This window comes from Emydura macquarii, unplaced genomic scaffold (assembly GCF_026122565.2).
Source record: "Emydura macquarii macquarii isolate MOO-44397 ecotype Brisbane River unplaced genomic scaffold, CSIRO-AGI_Emac_v2 contig_1045, whole genome shotgun sequence".
Classification (NCBI taxonomy): domain Eukaryota; kingdom Metazoa; phylum Chordata; order Testudines; family Chelidae; genus Emydura; species Emydura macquarii.
Window position 1 is genome coordinate 12,704,463 of NW_027131182.1, and position 23,645 is coordinate 12,728,107.

General features: G+C 40.9%; 2 protein-coding genes across 6 annotated transcripts; one reads left to right on the top strand and one right to left on the bottom strand.

Moving 5' to 3' along the window:
- Positions 1-2,376: 2,376 nt before the first annotated feature.
- RAD1 (RAD1 checkpoint DNA exonuclease) lies at positions 2,377-11,184 on the bottom strand. Of its 5 annotated transcripts, none has more exons than XM_067545503.1 (6): positions 11,148-11,184; positions 9,208-9,480; positions 7,256-7,364; positions 5,431-5,689; positions 4,079-4,177; positions 2,377-3,724 (listed from the first exon to the last, which is right to left on the bottom strand). In XM_067545503.1, the coding sequence occupies exons 2-6, from the start codon at positions 9,400-9,402 to the stop codon at positions 3,541-3,543; spliced, it is 846 nt and encodes a 281-aa protein (XP_067401604.1). In that variant the 5' UTR covers positions 9,403-9,480; positions 11,148-11,184; the 3' UTR covers positions 2,377-3,540. The 5 variants fall into 5 exon arrangements, with proteins under 5 accessions (XP_067401604.1, XP_067401605.1, XP_067401603.1 ...); XM_067545504.1 differs by having other exon boundaries at positions 9,208-9,434; positions 11,148-11,165; XM_067545502.1 differs by lacking the exon at positions 11,148-11,184 and adding an exon at positions 11,018-11,119.
- Positions 11,160-20,633, top strand: BRIX1 (biogenesis of ribosomes BRX1). Its single transcript, XM_067545498.1, has 10 exons — positions 11,160-11,432; positions 13,870-13,981; positions 14,578-14,621; positions 16,136-16,206; positions 17,955-18,004; positions 18,102-18,175; positions 18,285-18,335; positions 18,630-18,731; positions 19,042-19,170; positions 19,626-20,633. The coding sequence occupies exons 1-10, from the start codon at positions 11,283-11,285 to the stop codon at positions 19,887-19,889; spliced, it is 1,047 nt and encodes a 348-aa protein (XP_067401599.1). The 5' UTR covers positions 11,160-11,282; the 3' UTR covers positions 19,890-20,633.
- The last annotated feature ends 3,012 nt before the right edge of the window (positions 20,634-23,645 follow it).

Here is a 23,645-nt window from a genome sequence, read left to right on the forward strand (position 1 = left end):
TACTGGGCATTTGTTACAAAGTCTTATATAAATGAATGACTCGCTTTTGAAAAGATAGAGTAGTACACATTTAAAAGCAATTTCTTCTGAAGACATTGCACTAGTACATCAGTGACTGAAAACAGAATGTACCCAATGGAGAAACAGAGATTGGATTATTCTTCCCCCATGGCTATTGGTACCGTGGCCTTTTTATAGTCTAACCAAAGAAGTAACTCAATGTATTAAAATTAGTTTGCTTTTAAGGACTTCAGCTGAGAAAGCTGAATGCCTTCTTTTGATGTGAAATTCCTCTAACATTTTGTCTTCACTACAAAATCTTTGTGTTAGAACACAGCTACGAAGAGCTGAGTTTGCAAATACAATGCTCACCACAACCATGCACTCAATATTAGACAGTGTTGCACTTGTGACTCAGAAGCCTAAGCCACTTTTGAAAATGGGTCTTAGGCACTTCTGAAAATCTGACCCAAAGACAAGTCTCATTTATCATTGTGTCACTTAATCATTAAACCCAAGCTGCAACTTGCGGCATGGGTGTATGTCTGATGAGCCAAGAAGGTTGGAACCAACATGCACTACATTCCAGTGATCTTATTAGCAGAATAGCCCCTAGCCATTTGTTACAAAGACTATACCCTCCCCTCTGAGGGTTTCATGTCAGGGGAATCCTCCATTATTAATTTAGAGGAGCTGAGGTCTGTGTTCCATAGTGGCACAGAGACCTTAGCATAGGCCAGGCCCCCAGACTGCAAGAACACTCCCACTGCAAACAATTCTGAATGTTTAGAATAAATAAAACTGTTTTATCACCAATGACTGTTAATCATTTGCTACTAGTATAGTGCAGATTGTTTTTATTTCTTTGGATCTTCTTTCCAAGATCACTGTTGGCGTGAGACAGACTTTTATACATATGAAAATAGTATGTTTAGTAGTACATCTGAAACCAATTACTTAACATTTATGTTTCAACTAGCCTTATGTTCAAAAGTAATGTTAAGCCACAGCTATGTCCTTGAATACAGCACCAGATAACTCAAATCAGAAATAAGTTAAATTTAATAAGTCATGCGCGCTGTTTAATTCCATTAGTTATCTGGGACTAGATGCGAGTCATTCTTAGAACCTGTTCAGCACTTTGTATTCCAAGGTATCATACACATAGTTATTGAAACCTCGAAGTAAATATTAATCTCGCTCCTTCTTTGAAAGGAAAACTGTTACAGACAATTTGAAGGGAAAAAGTGCAGTGGTTTCTACCACTGACTTAAATGAATTTTCATTTACCTGAATATGTAAATTAAACATGAAAGTGACAAAGCAGTAACAAGATACAACACTGCTCCAAAATGATCTTTATGAATGTGGCAGCTGCGTAACCCAGAGGGCTCCGTTTTTTAAAACTGTATTATAAAAATCCCACAGTGTCTGATAGAACAGAAACATGAGAGCTGCAGGAAACTCGCATTGCTCTGAATGAGTAAGTAATGTACGCACTAGATGAACAATGGTCAGTAATAGCATCTCTGAGTTCTGCAGCAACCAACTGATGTCATGATCTTACTACCACTAACCTTAACCTCTTTCCCTACTTCTTTCCTATTCTGGTTTGAAATTAGATTGTAAATTTAATGGGGGCAGGGACCATCTTTGTACAGTTGCTCACACAATTGGCACCTGATGTTGACTGCCACTTTTGGGTCTTGCTATACACATAGAACTTACCTGAGCAGAGCTGTAGAGGTCTCTGGCTGCAACTCTGATCTTCCTATTTTCAGGTGACATCAAAGTGGTAACCTGCTTTTATCCTGTTGAATTATTTGTGGTGGCTGCATCTGGTCAGACACACTGGATTCCTCACACTCCAAAAGATCTATTTACCACGCAGACAGGATTGATCATATCTAGAACAGATGGCTACATTTATGACAGATCATATCTGAAAGGAACAAATGCAACTTCTGACTGAAGTGAAGCCCATTTACTGCTGGAAACGTGTCTTAATCCTGAAACTTGGACTTGTGGTTTGTAAAATTGAACAGCGAGGTACTGGGGTTCACTTCTCAATATTAACACATTCCTTCAGAAGGCAAGTACCAGTGTTTCTTAAATGAGTGGCTGTTTGGTTTCTTGAACAAAAGCTTCTTTTTCACTGGTGATCTCACCAATTACCTTGGCTCTGATCCTCTTTTTTTGAGAAAGGTTGAGAAGATGGACAAGTAATTTCAGCAAGCGTGCACAGGATGTAAGTCATTGAAAGTTTGTCCCTTTCTCGGTATTTTGTGAAGCTGCCATATCTTGAACCACCTGTCCAGCATTCTTCCTGATTCTCTGTGTGACACTGAAATAGCAGTTAGGAACAAGCAAAATCTATCAATTTTATATCACAACATTTTATTTTCAGGAAATAATTAATTCACTTTCCTTTTATTTTATTAAAAAATACAAAAACATTTATAAATGCAGCAAAATATTGATACATCTGATTTGACAAATCATTAAAGGTGACGGGCCTCCCAATTGTGACAAGCTATAGTATTTTATTTTATTTAAAAAATAAATAAATAAAATTCCTTGGGATTTTTTCTTCAAAACAAGTACTCCAGTGCTCCTTTTCCCCCTAAAACTGTAATAAGTAATTGCTTTTGTTCTGGAAGCAATGGTGAGTGGAGGGGAATGGGGGAGACCATGTAAAGGAACAAATTTCAATAGCAAGGGTTGTATTAAAACATTTTTTTTTAAATTAATTCAAAATGACACTGCCCAAGTACTTATAGTGATTTATGTTGGGTTCAGTGCTAATTGACCAGTACAGCACAAGCACTACTGCTGTAGAAAATGGGCCAAGTTCATCCCTGATGAAATCCCAAGGAATTCAATAGTGACAGCAGGCTGGAATCTAGCTGAGAATGAGCCATTTTTCAATCCCTGCGACAAGGCCCCATTTACTGCTATTGAGAAGTCGGTTTCAAATTTCACTCTCCCCTTGCAGTCTTACAAAACTTGATTTTTTTTAAAATGATCTGAAGTAACAACCCACTATCTAATACAAGCTAACATTCAGACATTCACCAACTGTAATTGCTTCATCCAGGCCCCGAGCAAACCACGGCCAAAAACTGGTGGATTAACATATTGCTATTGTCACAGATTTACCGGATTCACCTTATTGCTTGTGTTTGCAATTATTCTGACAGTAGTAATAGGGTGCTGGCTGATCATTCCATGTTTGCAGTGGACAAGGATGCACATCACAAAACCACTACCATCATGCACCCTTCTCAGCCTCAGCACAGAGATCAAAGATTAAGCTACCTTTTCACCTTTAAAGATGGTCCCTTCAGGTCCAGATTGAGAAACACTGGCAAGGCAATATGGGAGAAGCTTCACAGTAGCTGCTTATTCCACACCTTTCTGTAGATAAACAGGGCGTCCATTTTCTGGACTATCAATCTGGCAACTTTCACTCAAGTTTTTAATTAAATATTTTATCATCCTGAATGTCCATAAATTAAGTGCATAGTCCATATCATACAGCTATAGCTCTGATTCAGTAATGTCCTCATCAGGGCAACAATAGTACTCCACAAAACAGATCTGTCCATCTTCATTCCTAATCATATACTGCAGTGAGAGGAATCCCCGATTATCTGTTCGAATAGACACTTTACAAGATAAAGCTAGTGCTTTAGTTGATGGTTTGAGCAAAGAGATCTTATACCTGGAAGTAAAGAAAAGCCATTTTAAAATAGATTAAATATAACAGTGGCTGAAACATTATTCTTAATTAATGGACCAAAAGTTGACATAGCCAATTAGGAACATATCCAGCTACAGAAGTGATTTTACAGTCAGGTTTCATTTTTCCCTGATGGATGCTGTTGACAGCATCCATTTTATACTCTAATTTTTAATACTGAGCTTTTGACCAAGAGGAACAGACTTCTATCAAAGAAAAATTTTATCTCCTACTATATGTTTAGGGAAAGTCTGACATTTCAGGAGATGACAAACCCACATTTTCTTGGTAAGAATGTATCATCAGAATACTATTCTTACTGTCCTAATCACTGACCTGTTTGTCTGGGTCTGGTTACAATGAAATGCTTCCATCAAATCCGAGTCTTTGGGATAATCAAGATGAGCACTCCCTGCATTCCCAAAGGTGGATAATCTAAAAGACAAACTGCACCACATCAGCAAAGCATTTGATATCGGCACTATCAAATCTGAAAAGTGGAAACAACTGAAAGTGATGTTATACATCAGGACAATTCTCAAAAGTAGATTTCAACAAGCTCCAGGACTGGGCAAGCTGCTGGGCTCTCCTCCTGGCTTTCTGGGCCCTGGGCTTTGAGTCAGGGAGGGGAGCTGCCACCTGGGCAAGTTGCAGATGGCTGCCATCTGGCTGCCAGCCCAGGAGATGGGCAACTGCCACCTGCTCCGAGCTGGGGCAGAGGAGGCTTGTGTGCAGGCTGGGACCTGGGGATGTGGGTAGCAGCAGGCAGCTGCTGCCCATCTTCAAGCCAGGGCATGGGAGGCTGTCTCTCAGCTCAGAGCCAGGGCACGGGTGGCAGCCACCCAGCTGCGACCCATTTGCAAGGCACAGGAGGCTGCTGCAGGGCTCCCTCCTGAAGCTGGGACTGGGCGGGACGTGGGTGGCTGCCTGCCGGCGTCCCAAAAAACCAGCAGCTGCCGGCTGGCGTCCCGGGACTGAGGTGGCTGCCATCTACCTCCCAGCTAGGAGGTGGGACCAAGCGGGGAGCCGGCAGCTGCTGCCCGCCTTCCCCAGAAACTGGCGGCTGCTGCCCGCCTCCCTTCACTGGGTTTTTTGCCGCGTACCCCCTGCCTGTGTCTCACGTACCCCCAGTGATATGCATACCACAGGTTGAGAAACTATGCCCTGCAGCACCTAGCTATGGAGCTGCCAGGAATGTGGAAAGCTCATGAGTTCTCCTATGTCCTACAGTGTACAACTGCTGATTTTTCAGTCACCCCCACCAAGCCATGCAGACCTTGGAACTTACTCTTCATAACCAAAAATACTATATGAATGGATTCAAAACACAGCCTGGATCTTGTTTCACAAGGCGTACAAAATGCAAGATAAAAGAGTTGCATTTGCTTGTGCTAAGGCTGAAGCTGGCTCCTAATCTCAAAATGATGATGTATTCTATTGTCAAAAGCACCAGGTTGAAAATTTTGGAATACTGAGAAATAAGGAATGAACAGTTGCCTGGTACCTTTTCTGAATAATTAAAGTCTTAATATGTGATGCAGCAGACCATTATAACAGAAGACATATTTAATCAGATATGGTGCAGATCTGTATGATGTTGAATAAGCAGCAAGAGTAATTCCAAACTATCAAAGAACTACTCAGTTGCCAAACATGAACCTCTGAAATGGACATGTATTCTCTGTTACCTGAAATAAGGCTTGTCTGGAGACATGGTAATCTGCAGGACGTCGCTGGTCATATCTAATTCAGCAAATGCTTCTCGTAACCCTTCTGACTGTAGGATAATTTTATTAACCACGTTTGTACTGCAAAAATCAAAATCTAATGTCTCTTCGGGTTCTTGAGTGTTAATTTTACACACAGTTACCACACCTCCTTCTTCCAGAAATAGGGTCAAGGGGTAGCCATAACCACCGTAACACATTCGAAGTGCTGTTGAAGTACCTAAAATGAGAATAAAATTAGCACTCTTTAAGAGCTAGCTGGCATGACCTTTGGAGACCTGGGTTCTAACCATGCATAGATCAGATTAAATTAATTTATTATGCTCAGCCTAGTCTCTGGCAGACATTTACTGAATTCTGTCTCAATCACGAAATCATCACACAATTTAGGATGATTGACAGGAATAGCAGGGGTGCTAAAGTTCACACAAATGTGCAATGGCAGAATTGTCTGAGAAAACTTTCATTGTATCTGACTGCAATGTGTGAGACTCTAGTCAGTGCTGTTACTACTCTCACTCAGAAGTAACACCTAAAAAAACATCTTTAGAAGAACTATTTACAAGCAGGAGGATAGTTCAACTTCTAATATGTAAAATCACAGATAAGAACTGGATGTCTGACCAATGAATATTAATAATTCACGGTTCATATAAGTAGTACAATATTTCATTTTTGAAATAGCAGTTGAGAATAAAAGGCAATTTTTAAGTGACCCACTGGAAAACTAACCAAATATGCAATAATACGGAGTCTACCCTGAATTATACAAACGACACGACAAGTTTCTGTGGTATACAAAATATCTTATGGCCCAGTGGTACAAACCAAGACAAAGCCCAAAAGCAAAGTGCTTTTTACTAACTGAGAAATGTGAGTAGAGGAAGGACAATCATGTGATTTAGTTTAGTTCCCAGCTCTGCCACAGACTTCCTGTGCAAACTGGGCAAGTAACTTAGTGTCTCTATGCCTCAGTACCCCATCTGTAAAAATGGGGAGAATACTTAAAAACATGTTGTGAAGATCAATTAATTGTTTTTGAGGTGCTCAGATGCAATACTGTAATGGAGGCTACAGAAGTACCTAGAAAGAGGGTACACAGCCATTACTGAGTTGTATGAATGTTTTTATAACAATTTAGGGTAGCTGAAGTCTAATGGATTGACCAGAAGGCTGGGAGTCAGGTTCTGTCACTGACACACGGGGTAAGCTTGGACATGTCACTTAACCTGTCTGCTTACCTATCTTTGTAAACGCTGTTTGAAAGCTACAGAGTGAAAGAAAGCACCAAGCATGTGGTTGGTTTTTATTTATCAGAAACACCTCATATCACTGATAGATTTCCTGCTGCTTGCAACAACTGACCCCTCTATGCCTTAACGTTTCCTAGAGCTGTGTATAATCACAAGAAAATTACTCGGCTATTTTTCTTACAGATCTCATATTTATGGAGACATTTTGTCTTCCAAACCCAAGACTTCTACTTTGGCACCTTTCACTGCCTCTTTTCTTATAATTGTGTCCAGTGCCATCTTTTCCATCCCACAGTGGCTGGCCACCCTAGCAATTATCACAGCATACAGTTGCAGCAACTTAAGAAGCTAGTGTGTGGCCATATCAATCAATGGTAGCTACTTTTCACACAGGGACTTAGCATGGGAAAGATTAGGAAATTTTGCAGTGACTGGAAAGATCACTTTCATAAAGCCACTTAGTGAAACCTGTGATTCCACCCACCTCTATATGATTACTGAGGGCAACAGATCAGGACATGGGGACACAGTACCTGGCAAAGCATTTGTACCAAAAATGGTCAAGCAGTCTAAAAGAACAGCCAAATTGATTCGAAACATCACAGACTCCTCCTGTACAGTAAATTCTTGAAAAATCCCTGCCTGTAAAAGAGAGAGAGAAAAGTAGTGTGTGTATGGAAGAAGTGCAACAACATTCATTTCCAGTTCTGCAGTAGCAGTGACTTAATCATCTCTATAAATCCATAATGTTCACCTTCAGAACTCAACAAGATATCAAATGAGTGGCACAGAGTATATAGTCAGGATCCTTTAAAAATTAAACACAAAGCTTAGACAAAGGAAAACTACATTAGTATGGCATTTGAGCAGTGGTCTTTTATAGTATAATAAGCTATAAATGTTAAAATATAAAGCTTCCCCCACCAATCAGCAGATGTCCAGTGCGCTACACGACTTAATAAAAATGAAGACTTGTCATTTATTTCTAATACACCCAGTGTGATAAGTGCTTCCAAAAACAATTTCTGCTCTGAGAAGCTCACAAACTAGAGAGTCAAGTAAGCAAACAGCAGCAGGTAGAAGGGAACATATTACACAAAACATATAACTTCTTAAAATTCAAAGAAATAAAACGAAGCAACTAGGTCAAAATATACAACTTAGAGAAAGGGACTCATTTCTTCTCTCTACCCCTTTCTTCCCATTCCTTTACTCTTTTGGGGTTTTTTTAAAATTCCCCCCCCCGCCCCCATCTTATTTCTGGTGGGGGAGGGGAAGGGAAATCAATGAAATATAAATAAAAATGAACAGACAGCAGAAAAAGTGTAACATAGGATCAATAATAATCATACTAAACACACATTTAGAAAAAATGATTTACAGTGTTATTCAGAAGTGAGGAGAAATGGATGTCAGGGGGCATTAACTCAGTCCCATACGGCTCACCACAGTCATTGCTTGATGACCTAAAACACAACAGTGAGCTCCCTAAAAGATGGGTGGTATCTGAATGCAGAATACTTTGAGATCCTGAAATGGAAGATGATCTATAAATACAACCTATTCCTACTATTATTTTGAGAGATGATCAACAAGATATTTTAAAAGGAAAAAAATGAACTCCTTCACTGAAGATGGAGAGAAAATGTTTACTGTCATGCAAGAGGATAGAACTGGAAGTAATGGCATGGAATTAGGAAAAGGAAAATAAGGCTGAATATTAGTAAAAAACTTCCCAAGAATGAGTTCTGTTCAATTGCAGAACTATCTTCCATTACGGAAGTGGTGAGATCTTTATCATGAGTCATCTATAAATATATCAGACAAAGCAGAGGAGAATATACTCGTAGTGAACAATCCTGCACTGGCCTCAGAGGCTGTGTTGGATGACCTACAAGGTCTTTTCCTATCTCTAACTTTAATTATCCAGCAGTATCACAGGGCACTCGCTGAGTCAGGTTCTCCACCTTATGCCTATGATTTTGACAATTCCTCTCCATTCCCTAAAATAAACTGCATGCACTTCCTCATTCCCAAAAGTCCTTCCATCACACTTTGGTTCCATTCTTAGATATTTCGAGTCTCTCTAGAAGTCTAGTCTCTTCCTTTGGTTCATTAAATGCTCTCATCTCTCACAGTGGCTTCATACCATTTGCTAACTTATACAACACTCAATACAAAAATAATGGTGATCTTCTGATATGCTATAACAACAATAAAATAGGAAAACAATTCCCTCTGCTACATCTAGAATGTAACTCCAGCACTTCTGAACACTGTCAACAGCCGCACTACTGCAAGCCTAGAACTGAGATATCTAACACCTTGGGCCCAGTGGTCTCATCTTTGATTTGACTGGACTATGTCCATTGGGAAAGCAATTGACAAGCGCAAGAGAAAGGAAAACATTGCCATTTTAAAGTTAAACATGTGAAAGACTGATCATAGATATACTGATGGTCTGATTATGTGCTAGGCTTCTTACCTGAATAAAGGCATTTGCTTGCAGACACTTTGCATTTTCCACTGTAACCTTGATTCCATTTGTAGTTGCAAAACATGTGGCATGGTCTTTAAAATTAATAGCTTTTAGGATATTTGATAGGTTTCTGACATTGTCGAGGCTGGCGACTAAAATATACTGATCATCACCAGCTTCAGGCTGGGTGGAAAGGGGCATTATCTAGTTTGCATTCACCACTCCAGGCTTTCCTGTGACAGTATAAGTGAGGGACTAAGAAGCAGTTTCAAAGAGAACCTAAAAAGGAGGCAACACACTTATGTTAATCTGAATTGCTGTTTATTGATGAAACATGAAAAAAAGTTTCATGAAATTGTGATGTACTGGCAGCAATGCTTTATTATAAATATTTCATGAATAGACCAGGAATATAGACATTCAAAGAATCTAAAAAAGTTACAGATATTTCCATTCCCTGCGAGAGATGTTGAGGTCCAATACTATTAAATTAGCAAAGTAACAGGATGCTGTACAAATGTATTCCTATATCTGTGTACCACTGACCCCTGCTGGATAGAGCACGAGACCATTTTATTTTTATTTTGTGTGTGTATATATATACACACACATACATTTGTGTGTGTATACACACACACACACACACACACACACACACAAATGTCCCTCTATTATTTGAGCTTTAGCTCCAGTCTTCTGGTAGGCAGTCTTCCAGGAAGGAAGTCAGATCTGGTATTTCTATTGTAAACAAACAAAGATGACATTACATGCATCTTCATACACACTTCATAAAAAAAATAAAGACCACAATCATATTTTTCCTTTACAATTGTAATAGCAGATGGCACTACTATACATATGCTCATAATCACATCAGGTGTCATACAATCAGACACCTTTTGGAAGTCAGTGGTGAAAATCTTTGCAAAGCTCCTCCTGTATGCCTACTTTAAGGTCTGAACATTACTATTACCATAAGGCAACACAATAATTTTAATTGAACCACTAAATTTTCCTGCTGTTGATAAGAAAAGAATGTTATACTCCACTTAGTGAACAGAAATGTTACTGCCAGTAACACACCCTACAATCTGTTCTTCTGTTTTAAATATAACAGAAATCCTTCCACTTCCTTTCACAAAGCTCTAGGTTACAGCAGCTGCTTCTTTCTGGCCATTATTATCTCATTCTTTTTTTGTGCTACTCTACTTTTCATTTCCCCATGTCTTGCTTTAATTTTATGCGTATTCTTCCAGCGACGAGCTCAAAACACCCACAGCCCCACCCCAATCTTCAGCATCCTCTCTCAGCAGGGTGGACAGGATTCCTGACACGCCCATCCTCTTCACTGCCACCCTGCAATGCAGGACCAGTGAGACTCCTGCCTCATGCTGGCTCTGATCATTAGCTTTCAATCAGTTAAAAAGTTCACAGAATCGTTGCATCCTCCCCTCACCCAGGTCTAGCACCCGCCCTCCCAGGGGCTCCAGCACGAGTCGGTGCTCCATGGGCCACACTCGGAACAGAACCCTGCTTTCCATCTCCGGCGTGCTTCCCAAGCACCAACATCACCGCGCGCTGGAGCAGCAGCTCGATCACTGGTTCTCAGCGCGCGCCCACATGCGGCTCGCTGTCTGTCTGTCCGTCTGTGGTGCGGATCCACCCACCATCTGTACTACCTGCACGGCCCTGCGGAGGTCACATGGGCCGCAGCTGTGCGCCGAGAGTTGAGGGCCGCCCCCCGCTCGCTGCGCTCTAGAGGAATCAGGACGGAGGCCGCTTTGCGCTAAGCCCGTCCCCGCAGCGCCTGACCCACCTCCTGGGCTCAAGCGGGGCGCTGCGGCAAGGGTCCTACCCGCTCCCCTCGGCCTGCCACCGCCACCACACGCGGCCTTCACCCAGGAAGAGACGAGGGAAGCAAAGCCTGCGGCTGCGCTCTCACTCACCCCGTGCTTTACGGCTGCCGTAAAACGAGACCCGCCGGCGCGGACCATCGTGAGAGGAGCGGAAGACCATAGAGAGGGAGCGCGCGCAGCTTCCGGTGCGGGGGGGGAGGGTTAGAGTGGTCACGTGTAAGCAAGATGGCGGCGGCGAAGAGGAAGCGTGGAGGGGCCGCGGCTCGGCCCAGGAAACGAGCCAAAGCGGCCCCGAATGGGACCGGGCCGCCGGCCAAGGCAGGCCCGCAGGGAGCGGAGAGGGAGGAGCACAGCGTCCCGGCTCCTGTCTCGAAGGTAAGGAGGGAGGCTGACTCCGCTCCTGCCCGAGGCCTGTGTCTTTCCCCCCCCGGGAGTATCTACATAGCCCGGCCTGTCTCCGCCGGTCTCTGCGGCGCGGGGATAAGAGGCTGGAGTAGCCTAGCCTGTGTCCTCCTGTTGGGGGTAGGCGCTCTGGGCTGGTCTCTCTTCCTCGCCATCCCCGCTGCGGGAGCGGAGGCTCTGGGCTTTTGGGTGGGGTGGGGTGACGTGAAGGCTCTCTCTTCTCAAGGGAAGAGCCCTACGGGAGGGAGATTATCCTTCTCCAGCCTCAGGTCTTTCTGGCAGACATTGCCGCCTCTTAGGAAAGTGGCTCGCTGTTCCCTCTGAGTCAAAAAAGTATTGTCCCAGGGCCACCACCTGCTTGCCATGGAAAGGAGCAGATTGCCGGTTGCAGCCTCTCCATAGAGACACGTTGTGCTGTCTCGATCTGTGTGATCGCCCTAGCTCTTCACATGGGTGTGTGAAACAGGGTTATGAAGCACTATTGGTTATGATCTGCACAGATATCTTAAATACACTAGTAACGTGGAGATACCACGTCCAAACACATGAAGTGCTGCCCTGAACATGGGCAATCAGTGACGCACACTTGATGCTGCTGGGGGCCAGTTTTTTGTGCTTTCATGGAGATGGAGTCATGTTGAGTCCTGTAGTTTTGGGCAGGCTGGGGCCACTAATCAATTTGGATTCCCCCCTCCCGCATGCATACATGCACATACACAAACACACACACACTCAACTTCACGATCCAAATGCTAGCCTGTACTAAACTATTCCAATTAATGGGTTCTTAAGCTTGTTGCTGTTCACATTTCTGGATCCAGGAAAGGTGTTGGGCACTCAGAGATCTATTGTTGGTCTTAGATGTCGGTGTTCATAATAAGCAAAAAAAAGAGCAGTTTTTCATACATGGGTGGTGTCATTTTGCAGCAGTCACTTTTCACAATACTAATCCCTAGGGCTGAGCACAAAAGAACTTGGTAATTGGAGTTATGGGGGGGGGGGGGGGGGGTTATTTGAGTATGAAAAGGTGAGTATTCTGGATCCTGAAACTAAATTGTGATACAGCAATATTAACGTCCTAAAATATCAGAGTTAAAATAATTCATAAAATGTTGTACAAGGACTTGGCAGCCACTGTTTAGTGACATTTTATTTCGGGAGCATGCCAAGTGAGACTGTTCAGTAGTTGTACATTTGACTGTTTTCAGTTTTTTAAAATAACTTGCATGTTTGAAATTGGAAATCCTATATGTTAGAACATGGAAGCTACCTTGGCCTCTTATGCTGAATGAACAGAGGATTTATTTACAGCAGACCCATTTATCTTGTGTTGCTTTACAGCTCCCTGGCTCTTGGTTCACTTTGATCAGCCTTTTCTTGTGGCTGAGGTGACCTACAGCACTTCTAGTATTCTTGGCTTTCTGCACAGCTCAGAATGTTGCAGATCCATTTGTCAGTGTCCAGGAGGAGGGGGGGGTTTCATCAAAGCCCCTCAGTATTCTGTTGCTGAATCAAAGGGAGGATTGGGATAAGTTCCCTGCAAGTATTGCCATGTCCTCCCTGTCAAAGACAACTATTCCTAGAACTCATAAAAATAAGAACATAAGAATGGCAATACTGGGTCAGACCAATGGTCCATCTAGCCCAGTATTCTGTCTTCCGACAGTGGCCAATGCCAGGTATTTCAGAGGGAATGAACAGAACAGGTAATCATCAAGTGATCCATCCTATTCCCAGTTTCTGGCAAACAGTAATCCCTGCTCTTATAAAATATTTTAGAAGAAGTTGTTGCTCTGGAATGGCTGGGATTTTCAAAGTACTTTCTTGACTGAATGGCATTGCGCTCCTCTCTAAGTTCTTCATTCTTCCTTCACTTTAAAATTACACAAGATAAATACTTCTGTTCTGTCACTATATGCAGTTTAACTTTCATGCATTTAATGTAATTTTGATCTATTTAGTTGTGTTTTCTGTCAGTCTAGGTTCCTGTACCATCCCTGACCCTCATGGTTATTGTTTAAATGGGAAAACAAATAGATTTCACAGCTAGTTACCCCTTTTGTCTGAAAGTAGGTGCACCCTGATACATGAAGTTTATCACAGCCTAAGAGGGGAAATTTTACGTGAGCATCCTAAAATATCAATAGTGTATCACTGAATATATTGAGTTGAGTAGAGGTCCTTGTGTAGGAATTAAGTAGTAAAGTGTGGAAGATCAGGATTGTCTACATAAACACTTATATCTTTTCAGCCTGTTGGAAAGGTAGCACTTTGTTTTAATTGGAAACTTCTGCACTGGTGCAGATTTTTAAAAATCTGAAATATCTTAATTAATTCAATATTAACTTTGATTAGAAAAAGATTTAAGATTTGAAACATTTTTTTCACCTTAACTTTGTGTTTCTTTTAGGGTAAATGGAAAAACAGAGAGCGAGTGCTTATTTTCTCTTCTAGAGGAATAAACTTCAGAACGAGACATCTAATGCAAGACTTGAGAACATTGATGCCGCACTCTAAAGCAGGTAGGGTCTAGGTATTGCTTGTGTCTAACTTTCTGTTAGTGTTTTTGACTAGTCTAGTTTATTATACCACTTGCCTCCAATAGCCTGCTTTTTGAAGATGGTGCATAATTCTTATTTTATATGGCTAGCTGTCTGCTGTTGGCATTATTTATCCAAATTGCTGCACAGAATAACGGTTGGATTTTAATTAAGATCTTTAGGAAACTAGCCTCCATGCAAATACTCAGATACATGCTTTGCTTTGTTTCATTATTATTCTTTTGACTTTAGTGAAACTACTTGCATGCATAATGCTAAGTACATGATTCAGTGTTTGTGTGATTGGGGCCTAAAGGTGGTATGTGCAAAAAATTATTGTTAAAAGCAACCCATTAAATGAGTAAGAGACGAAATAATATCAACAATGAAAATGAATTTTATGCAAATTGCTGAGAAAATGCTCAGTCTTTCTGTAGTAATAGGTAAAATATTTTAAGAAAAGTGTTTGGGTTTTTTTTGTTTTGTTTGTTTGTTTGTTTTTTTAATTGCTGGTGTCCCTTGGTAATATACAAAAGCATACAAGATTGCTCATTGGTACTTCTTTGTTTGTTTTCCAGACACTAAAATGGACCGTAAGGACAAGCTTTTTGTAATTAATGAGGTAATACCATGACTGAACTAATATTTGTATTTTGCTTTCTTTGGAAATTCAGTGTGAAAGAGAGAGGGGCAGACAGGTGATATTGAAATGGAAGAGAATTTTGTTTTACTTCATGAAGCACTAAGTCCAGCTGTTTGAATGACTAGCTAAACCCTGGGAAGTAATTAGTCATTCTGGATAGGAAGTAGGTTAATTCACTTTCCTATATTTAATTCTGACTCTTTGAAACCAAGACTAGTAAGTAAAATATTGATGTAGTCTTGTATTAGTCCTCATTTTTGTTAGATGTGATCTAACAGACAAAGGACCTGGTCCTGAAAGCACTAGGTATGCAGACCTCCTGTTGATTTCAATAGAAGTTCTGTGCACTGAAGGCTTGCAGGATAGAGCCCCATGGTGGCATATTTATATCTTAAGTCTAAGTACACCGGGGTTGCAAAGATTTGGAATCAAAAACATGCAGGGTAAAAACAGACATGGGAAGGGCTGATGGAAGGAGGACATGGGAAACAAAGGTTAAAAACATTGTGGTTGCTTTTTTTTTAAAGAACATTTGTAATTATAATAAAATATTCAATTGGTGGTGCGGTTGTGCTTTTTTGTGCAAGGCTGACAGAGGCAATAAGGCGTACAGGTGCATGTGGCATAGTTAGTGGATTGAACTTAGTGGCACTATGGATGGATCTGTTAGTGGAAGTGAACTAAACCAGAGGAATCAAGGCAGGTTAGACTTTCAGCAGAAAAGATGAGCTGATGATATCAAAGGGTAAAGGTGCTAGAGACTGCAAGTGTCTTTGGCTTTTGTGATGGAGTAAAGACTTCTGGGACCTAGTGCCTTTGAATGGTTACCCCTATGGAAGAGCTGCTGTTGCTTCTTTTGTGCTTTAGTCCCCTGGTATGATTCCTGGTTGAGGGAAGGGAGAAGAAGAGTAGGCTGGCAAGCCTGTTCTGGCCTATTCCTCCACCCATGGTGGAGTGCTGCTGCTGGAACGTATTAAATAACTTCATGGATGAAAATTATTGCTGTTCATGAATTCTTTAAAAAATGAGGCATCTTATTTTGAAATAGGAATTGGCTTGATTAATAAGGACTTAATTTCCAGAATAAGAATCTAGCTAGAATAGAAGCATTTTGTTCCATCACTATGATTTATCAGTTAAAAGTGCTTTACAAAAGAAAGTGGTGTTTCTTCCATTTTAATAGTGGGAAACCTGAGGCACAAATAGGTCAAAAGATCTGCCTAAAGAAAGTCACACAGTGGCAGAGCTGGGATTAGACCCCAGATATCCTGACAGTCTAATGCCCTATCCTCTGAACTGCTGGTAGTTGGTACTTTTCATGGCATACAAATAAGTTAAAAGCCTTTCTGCAGGCACCAGATGTTAATTATTAATGCAAGACCTTTGCATATTTTCACTTCAGGACAGAAATACTTGAAACAGATTTAGAAGACCTGTGAAAAGATCATTGGAGCTTTAATAGCTAATTTGCCATATTCCTTCTTTTTATATAGATTTGTGAAATAAAAAACTGCAATAAGTGCATATTTTTTGAAGCCAAAAAGAAACAGGATCTCTACATGTGGTGAGAAAATACATTATGCTTTATTAAATTTCCTCTATAATTGCAGTTGCTTGTGTTCTGACTAGAATTCTAGCTAAATCCTACAATTTAAAATGTAGACCCTTAGTGATCAATGCATTTCAAGAGTGACATTTTTTAAAAGTACAATTAAACTTGTTTATTTGGCACTGTGCACTTGCTTTCCCTCTGTTGGCTGTTTCTTACCAGAAGAGAAATGTTTCACTATTCCTTGTGGGATTTAAGTGTACTGATTTTATTTTTTAAATACATTTATATTTAAATGTACCTGAAGCTGCCACAGAATTTTCAGTCTGACATACAGAACTGCTGCAGAAATTTAAACCAAACTTCCCATAGAACAGTGTTTCTCAACCCTTTAAGTAGCAAGTACCCCCTAACTTCTGAAAATTTTAATAAGTACCCCAACATTCAATTTTCCACAGGATTTTATATTTACAGATTAATGTGAGCCATATGTTGGAAGAAGGGCTGAGTATATAAGGCTGTAATATGACAGATGTCAGATCTAGTGTGGGCAGGGTTGCCACCTTTACATCAGGGATGCACAACTCAAGTATGTACCTGGGCTAGACGTGATGTTGGCCAAAGGTAGGAGGCTTTGAGTGGCATGCCAGTGCTGGGGAATATGAAGTGCCACGCCAAATTTTTTGCCATAGATTTGAGAGGAGGAAGGAGTGAGAGAGAGACAGGAAAAGAGGGTAACTGGTGAAATCAGGGGGATCATAGCTGTCAATTTCACTGATCAGCTAGAGCAGTGAAATTGACAGGTTTTCTGGGCACTGGGCTTTGAGCCAGGGAGTGGGGCTGCCACCTGGGCAAGCTGCAGGCGGCTGCCACCTGGCTGCCAGCCCAGGAAGTGGGCGACTGCCACCCAATCCGAGCTGGGGCAGAGAAGGCTTCTGCGCCAGCTGGGACACAGGGATGTGGGCAGGCAGCTGCTGCCCATCTTCAAGCCAGGGCGCTGGAGGCTGTCCCTCAGCTCGGAGCTGGGGTGCAGGTGGCTGCCACTCAGCTGTGAGCCCAGCTCGCAAGACGCAGGGCTGCCACTGGGCTCCCACCTGGGAGCTGGGACCCGGGACCCGGCGGGAAATGGGAGGGCTGCTGCCCTCCTCCCCCAGAAGCTAGCAGCTGCCTCCTAGCTGGGAGCTGGGACCAGGTGGGAAGTGGGCAGCTGCCACGTGCCTTCCCTGAAAGTCAGTGCCTGCTGCCTGCCTCCCGGGTGGGAAGCGGGTGGCTGCCGCCTGGCTTCCCAGGACTGTGGCAGTTGCTGCCTGCCTCCCAGCTGGGAGCTATGACCAGGTGGGAAGTGGGCTGCTGCTGCCCACCTCCCTTCACTCTGTTTTTTCCCGGGTACCCCCTGCCTGTGTCTCATGTACCCCCAGGGGTACGCGTATCACAGGTTGAGAAACTATGTCATAGAATACCTGGGTCTTGGCATTAATGGCAGGAGTAAATGAGACTGGCTTTATAAAAATTTTAAATAGCACTTTTGTAAATAAACAGCAAAATAAGTGTAAATTAAACATTTATTTTCTATGAAGGCTCATCATTTGAGGTCTGTTGATGATACCTTAAGCTATTTTTAATTAAAATATGTAAAATGAACAACCATTTATACAAAACAAAAGCCAGTTTAAAACTATTGCGGTAAAAAGTCTGGTTGAAATTTACTATAGAATTGTAAAGTAATTTTCTTGCCATTACAAATGGATGTCTTTTTGTTTCAGGCTTTCAAATTCACCCCAAGGACCATCTGCCAAGTTTTTAGTACAGAATAGTAAGTTGAGCTCTCAGATTGCATCACTTCTATTGACTTTTTTTTTTCCCTGTAGAAAACTTTTTAAAAACTAAAACTGTGTTCAAAATCATTGTAGTTCATACTCTGGCAGAGCTGAAGATGACTGGAAACTGCTTGAGAGGCTCACGGCCTCTTCTGTCCTTTGATCCGGCAAGTACAGAATTTCAGATTGCTTGACCTACAGCATCTCTGATTTTCTTTTTCTATATATCTGCTGTTACCTTTTGTGTGTTTGTAAAATAGTATTTTTCTCTTATAGGTGTTTGATCAGGATCCACACTATGCTCTGTTAAAAGAGTTGTTTATTCAGGTCAGTATGTGCCAATTTTGTTTGGGGATTTCTTGCATCTTACAAACCATATTTGTTTTAATATATCAGGTTTAAAACCCATATCAAGTTGCTTTTGAGCGTTTTGGTATTTGGATCCTAATTCTGCACAGACTTTTGCATGTGCTTAAAGTTAACGGGATCATTCACATATGTAAGTCTCTGCAGGATCAGGACGTTAAATAGTAAAATAGGATGAATGCAAAAGTAATTAAACTTTGTATTTTGGACTGTTGATCATTTTTTATGAGAAATTGTTTTTGGTTTTTGTTACAGATTTTTAGTACACCACAATATCACCCCAAAAGCCAGCCTTTTGTAGACCATGTATTCACGTTCTCCATCACAGACAACAGGATCTGGTTTCGGAATTATCAGGTTAGTTGTTTCCCTTGACTTTTTAACAATTGCACTAACTGTATGTTTTCATATGAAATCAGTGAATTACAGAAAACCTTTAACTATTACCAGGATATGCTGACATCCACCACTTATACAAAAAAGTGATTTCAAAGTGTTTTTTATTGGACTAAAACTACATTTTCACATGCTTAACATAGATTAGTTGCATTAGATTTTGGGCTTGAACACCGGAGAATCCATCTGTGTAAAATGTTTAAAGAATAATATGTATGTATAAGTCCAGCACAGGAATCTCAAATGAAGGCTGTTTGCTATTTTATCACAGATCATAGAAGAAGATGCAGCTCTTGTAGAAATTGGACCTCGTTTTGTCTTAAATCTCATAAAGATTTTCCAGGGCAGCTTTGGAGGACCAACTCTCTATGAGAATCCACATTACCAGTCTCCAAACATGGTAACAGTTTTTTGCCTTTGATTTTGCTTGCATTTAAGAAATTCCTTAAACCTTGATTGTGCAAGCTGTTCTGTATGAGTGTACCTCTGTGTCTAAGAAAAGAGCTTGCAGGATCAGGGGCCTCAGTGTGGCAACACTCTTTAACAGGTTATAATTTTAGAGTAAAATAATCATTCACTGGCATGTCAGTTGAATGGATTTATGAAACTAGTAGCTCTAAATTGTTTAATCTCTCAATGAGAAGATGGCGGTATGCCATGGAATTTGCCAGTTTAAGGGTGACCTTTTTAAAAGGGTAACTTTCTAAAGATAAGTGGAGAGCATTTTCTCTCTCCACCTGTATTATAAAATACTTGATGTGAACTTTTAGCAATATCACCTTTTAATTGAGTTTTTCTGTCTCTCCCTTGCCTTTCAGTACAACTGCATTAACTTACTTCTCTTGTTTTTTATAGCATCGGCGGATGACAAGATTAGCTGTAGCTGCTAAATTCAGAGAAAAACAGCAAGTGAAGGACTTGCAGAAATTTAGGAAAAAAGAAGAAAAGATAATTATTCCAGAAGATCCTACTGAAACTGTCTTTGAAACCCCAGCAGCGGAAAAGCCGTTGGAAATAGAGTTGGTGAAACCAGAACTAAAAGTCAATTTGAAAAAGAAAAAGAAATTATTTCAACGACAAAGGAAGATGCAAAAAAAACTTACCAGAGTGGGAGTATAAAATGTTACAAATGGGGGGGGCGGGGAATATAAGCAAACTTCAAAAAGTCATCTGTTAGTTTTGAATACTTATGTCTTTAGCTATATTTCATAGCTATCTTGCATATATTCTTATAAATATCTCATAATTTAAAGCCAGTACCTGCTTGCCACCAACTTTGAGTAAATGAAATTTCATATATGGATTTCTGCTGCTCTAGGACTCAGCTTGTCTCAGACTGTGTTTTTTAAATAAAATGTTGATATTTTTGTTCGTATGTTTTCCGAAGAATAGAGATATTAATGTCTAACAAAGCTCTTAGAGAAATATGAGGGTTTCGGAGGGAAGGGGTTGGGCAGCAGTGAGAGGGGAATAAGGAAGTCTGACCAGAAATGTCTTCCTATTTAAAATTAGTCTTTTATGGGTCAGTAGTTTTGGGGAACAACCCAGTGGTAGTTGTTTTGGGGGGAGCACTACTTAAAGGAGTTTGGAGCTTTCTCCAGGCATAGTTCAGAAGTTTACGTCCCCTGTCCTGTCAATCTGTAGTCTGGATATTATAGTCTATATTACAATTTTAATGTATAAATGCATCTTTTAAAGAGAAAATGTAACTTTGCCTACGGTAATGGCTCACTTTTTTTTTTTTTTTGGCCTTTTACCCACCCTATCCCCCAGTTCTTGGAGAAGAGAAAGGTTTATGTGATTTTGATCACAAGATTACTTTTTTGACACTTAAGAATAGTGGATCTAAAAAACTAAGAGGCTTGCCTCATAGAAAAAAGGGCAAAACATCTTTACTGTGTGTTGCTCTTGTGGTCCTGTGCTAAGTGTGCTATTATTACTCAAAAATATAATGGAAGATTGTCCTGTGTGGGTGCTAGTGCTCCTTGATATTCCACACTTTTCTATTATTATAATTTCTAGTTTGATAGTCTATATATCAGACCCTCATGGTGGTAGGCGCTGTACAAACACAGAACAAAAAGACTGTCTCTGTCCCCAAAGAACTAACACTTTGAAGAAACTATTCTTAATTGAGCTATCTATAAACTGTTCTACATAATCAGTTCTAACATTGGTTATTTAAAAACAATGACATCTCCATAAACTTTTTTAAAGATTATTACAAACAAGAGCACAGTCAGGCCTGCAGTTAACTAAACAGTGTGTGCAATGCATGCACCAGAACTTAGTGCTGGTAGATGGGATCCTGTAACAAAAAAATTAGCTCTTCTTGTTGATTAAATGTGTTCACCCAAAATGAAATGTGGGGGAGTGCACTAGATTTTCTGTGTAGATATAAGCCCCGGGGGGGGAGGGGAGGGAGACTGTCTCTTTGTTATGTGATTTCACTGCTCCTAGCACAATTAATAAATCACCCTCTTGTAAAATACATTCAGTACCTATCAGATTTCTTTTTCATCTGGTAGGAGCAGTGTTAGGGGCTTCTAGAAGACGCACATCATGTTCTATTAGCTAGATGCCTGTATTGTCTATAAAGTTTTTGATTTGGGAAAATGGTTCTGCTGAAGGAAATGGGAAAAACTACCCCTTACCACTAGCAGGAAACAGAACCAAAGAAGGGAATATAGAAGAGTAAAATGTTAAAGTGGTGGAAGAGGAGTTGAGAAGTAGCAAGACCTTGTTGTATGTAATGGTGGTGGCTGCTTACTGAGCACCCCCTTGTGGCCAGGAATTGCTTTGCAGGCACACTTCACCTATTAGCTCACTGCTGCAGGGCACTTAAGCACTTTTCATCCAGTTTCGGTATATGCTGTCCCTACCCTCCCTCTTTGTTTGATTTTGACCCATCTGTATATCTGACAAAACCAACTCCACTTTTCATCTATATACTGGTACACTTCATTTTTAATACCTACCGTCTTTTTTACCCTTAAGTTTATAAAATACATCTACATCCACATTTGGAAATGCAACTTTTCATCCATAACTAATTTCCCATTACTAAAAGTTGTGGTGATTAGTTTTTTCTTGTCTTTCAACGTCTATATCCGCATTTAATTTTTAGAACTACTGAAGTGAATGCAGTCTATATAGCACCCTCCAGTGAGCTCCTCCTGCATAGCTGGATGAGAGGGAAGCCCTGCCCCTCTCTACACTATAGGGCTCCTGATCCTAGCCCTTAAAGGAACAGTATCCTGGACTTTTTCTCTATCCAACTGTCACATTCCAGGGGGCAATACACTCCAGTGAGGGGTTGTAACCATCTGCCCTGAAACCTAGGCTGCCTCACAGTGCTTTGATGCTGTAGCTCCTAAGCTGGGCCACACAAACACCATGCAGGTCACACCCTGGGTCTGTGTATAGCAGCAGCCTGCCAATACACTCCAGTCACACTCTGACTTTCATCAGCCTTGGTCACTATTTACAGGGTGACTGCAACACAGCCTCAAATTTTCCTCTAAAATATGTCTGTCTAGCCCTTTCCTGGACAGTTCAGATATTTTAGGTCCATTGCCCCCATAAGGAACAATATCCAACAGTTTGCGACTTTAAATGGAGTTACCCAAATAATTCAGTTTGAATGCAACACCACACTAGTTTTAATTAAAGAATAAAACAAGTTTACCTACCTACAAAGAGAGATACTTTAACTTAATTAAATTCTAAGGCCTTAGAGATACAAGAGAAATAAAGATAAAACACTTTCTAGCACTAAAACTTAACAAACTAGACTTGGTTCAAGTAAAATCCTTACCACCTATTCCCAACAACATGGTGCACCAAACTTCACATCAAGATCCCTCCCAAAGTCAAATGGCTGTTGGGGGGGGTTTATGGGTTTTTGTTTGTTTGTTTTGTCCTCTTAGATGAAATGGTACAGTTGAGAGATTGATAGGGAGAGAATAGCTTGGGGTGTTTTTGCCACTCACTTTTATAGTCCAATCACCTTTGAAATGCATTTTCCTGAGGGTTATTGCTAGATAAAGTTAATTCTCACTGAGGTTGGAGTCCTGAAGTCTCATGGTGAAAGGTTCCATGATATTGTTTGCTAAAATGTAGCTGGATCTATTCCTGCAACCCCCCCCCCCCCCTGCTTTTTGACAAAGAATGGCTTTGACAGGTGATTGCCCATCAACTTTGATGACACCTGACTAGAATAATCAGCTTGTCCTGTGTCTTTGAGAAACAGGTTTATCCACTCCCCAGGCTTGTGTGGTAGCCTCATTTCAGTCATCATTTCAGTTTACATCATAACTGTGCATATAATGTTGCTACATACATTCCACCATGATGATATTGACCAGTAAGTTATTCATTTTCAAATGATACCTCACAAAGCATACTTTGATACAAATGATACCTCACTTTGACACAAAGATTACAGTCATGTGTAGGCTGTGAATACAGGTGCATTCGGTTAGGCCCACTCATTCCCTGGCAGCGCTTCCTCTCTTCTGTAGCAGGCCATTTCCTGCCCCTTTGTTCAATCCAGCTTCTTCTGACCCCCTCGACTCTTAAAGGGACAATATATCCCATTGCATAGAGGTTGCTTGACACTAGCTGGAGACTGCTAATCTAGTGCAAATAAAGTATCTCATCCAATAATGACCTCAGTTATAGGACTGTGGGTTGCAATCTGGTAGGTTGCTGCTATCCAGTGATGCTTGGAAAGTAATATGAAGAGGATGCCTAGCTCCATTCAGCCCTTGTTTATACTACAATGATTGTTAAACGTGGTTATGGCTCAACTTTGTTACAACAGAGCTAAAATAACTGAGTCCTTGATGCATAGTTTAATCTAGGGGTGTGCAC

What these genes read in the sequence shown, in the direction of transcription:
- RAD1 (XM_067545503.1), bottom strand. Translation starts at nt 9,402, where the DNA reads ATGCCCCTTTCCACCCAGCCTGAAGCTGGTGATGATCAGTATATTTTA. An exon ending in TGGTACAAATGCTTTGCCAG is followed by an intron (nt 5,690 to 7,255) that starts GTACTGTGTCCC and finishes TTCTCATTTTAG; the next exon opens with GTACTTCAACAGCACTTCGA. An exon ending in AACCAGACCCAGACAAACAG is followed by an intron (nt 3,725 to 4,078) that starts GTCAGTGATTAG and finishes CTTTACTTCCAG; the next exon opens with GTATAAGATCTCTTTGCTCA.
- BRIX1 (XM_067545498.1), top strand. Translation starts at nt 11,283, where the DNA reads ATGGCGGCGGCGAAGAGGAAGCGTGGAGGGGCCGCGGCTCGGCCCAGG. An exon ending in TAAAAGAGTTGTTTATTCAG is followed by an intron (nt 18,336 to 18,629) that starts GTCAGTATGTGC and finishes TTTTTGTTACAG; the next exon opens with ATTTTTAGTACACCACAATA. An exon ending in TCTGGTTTCGGAATTATCAG is followed by an intron (nt 18,732 to 19,041) that starts GTTAGTTGTTTC and finishes ATTTTATCACAG; the next exon opens with ATCATAGAAGAAGATGCAGC.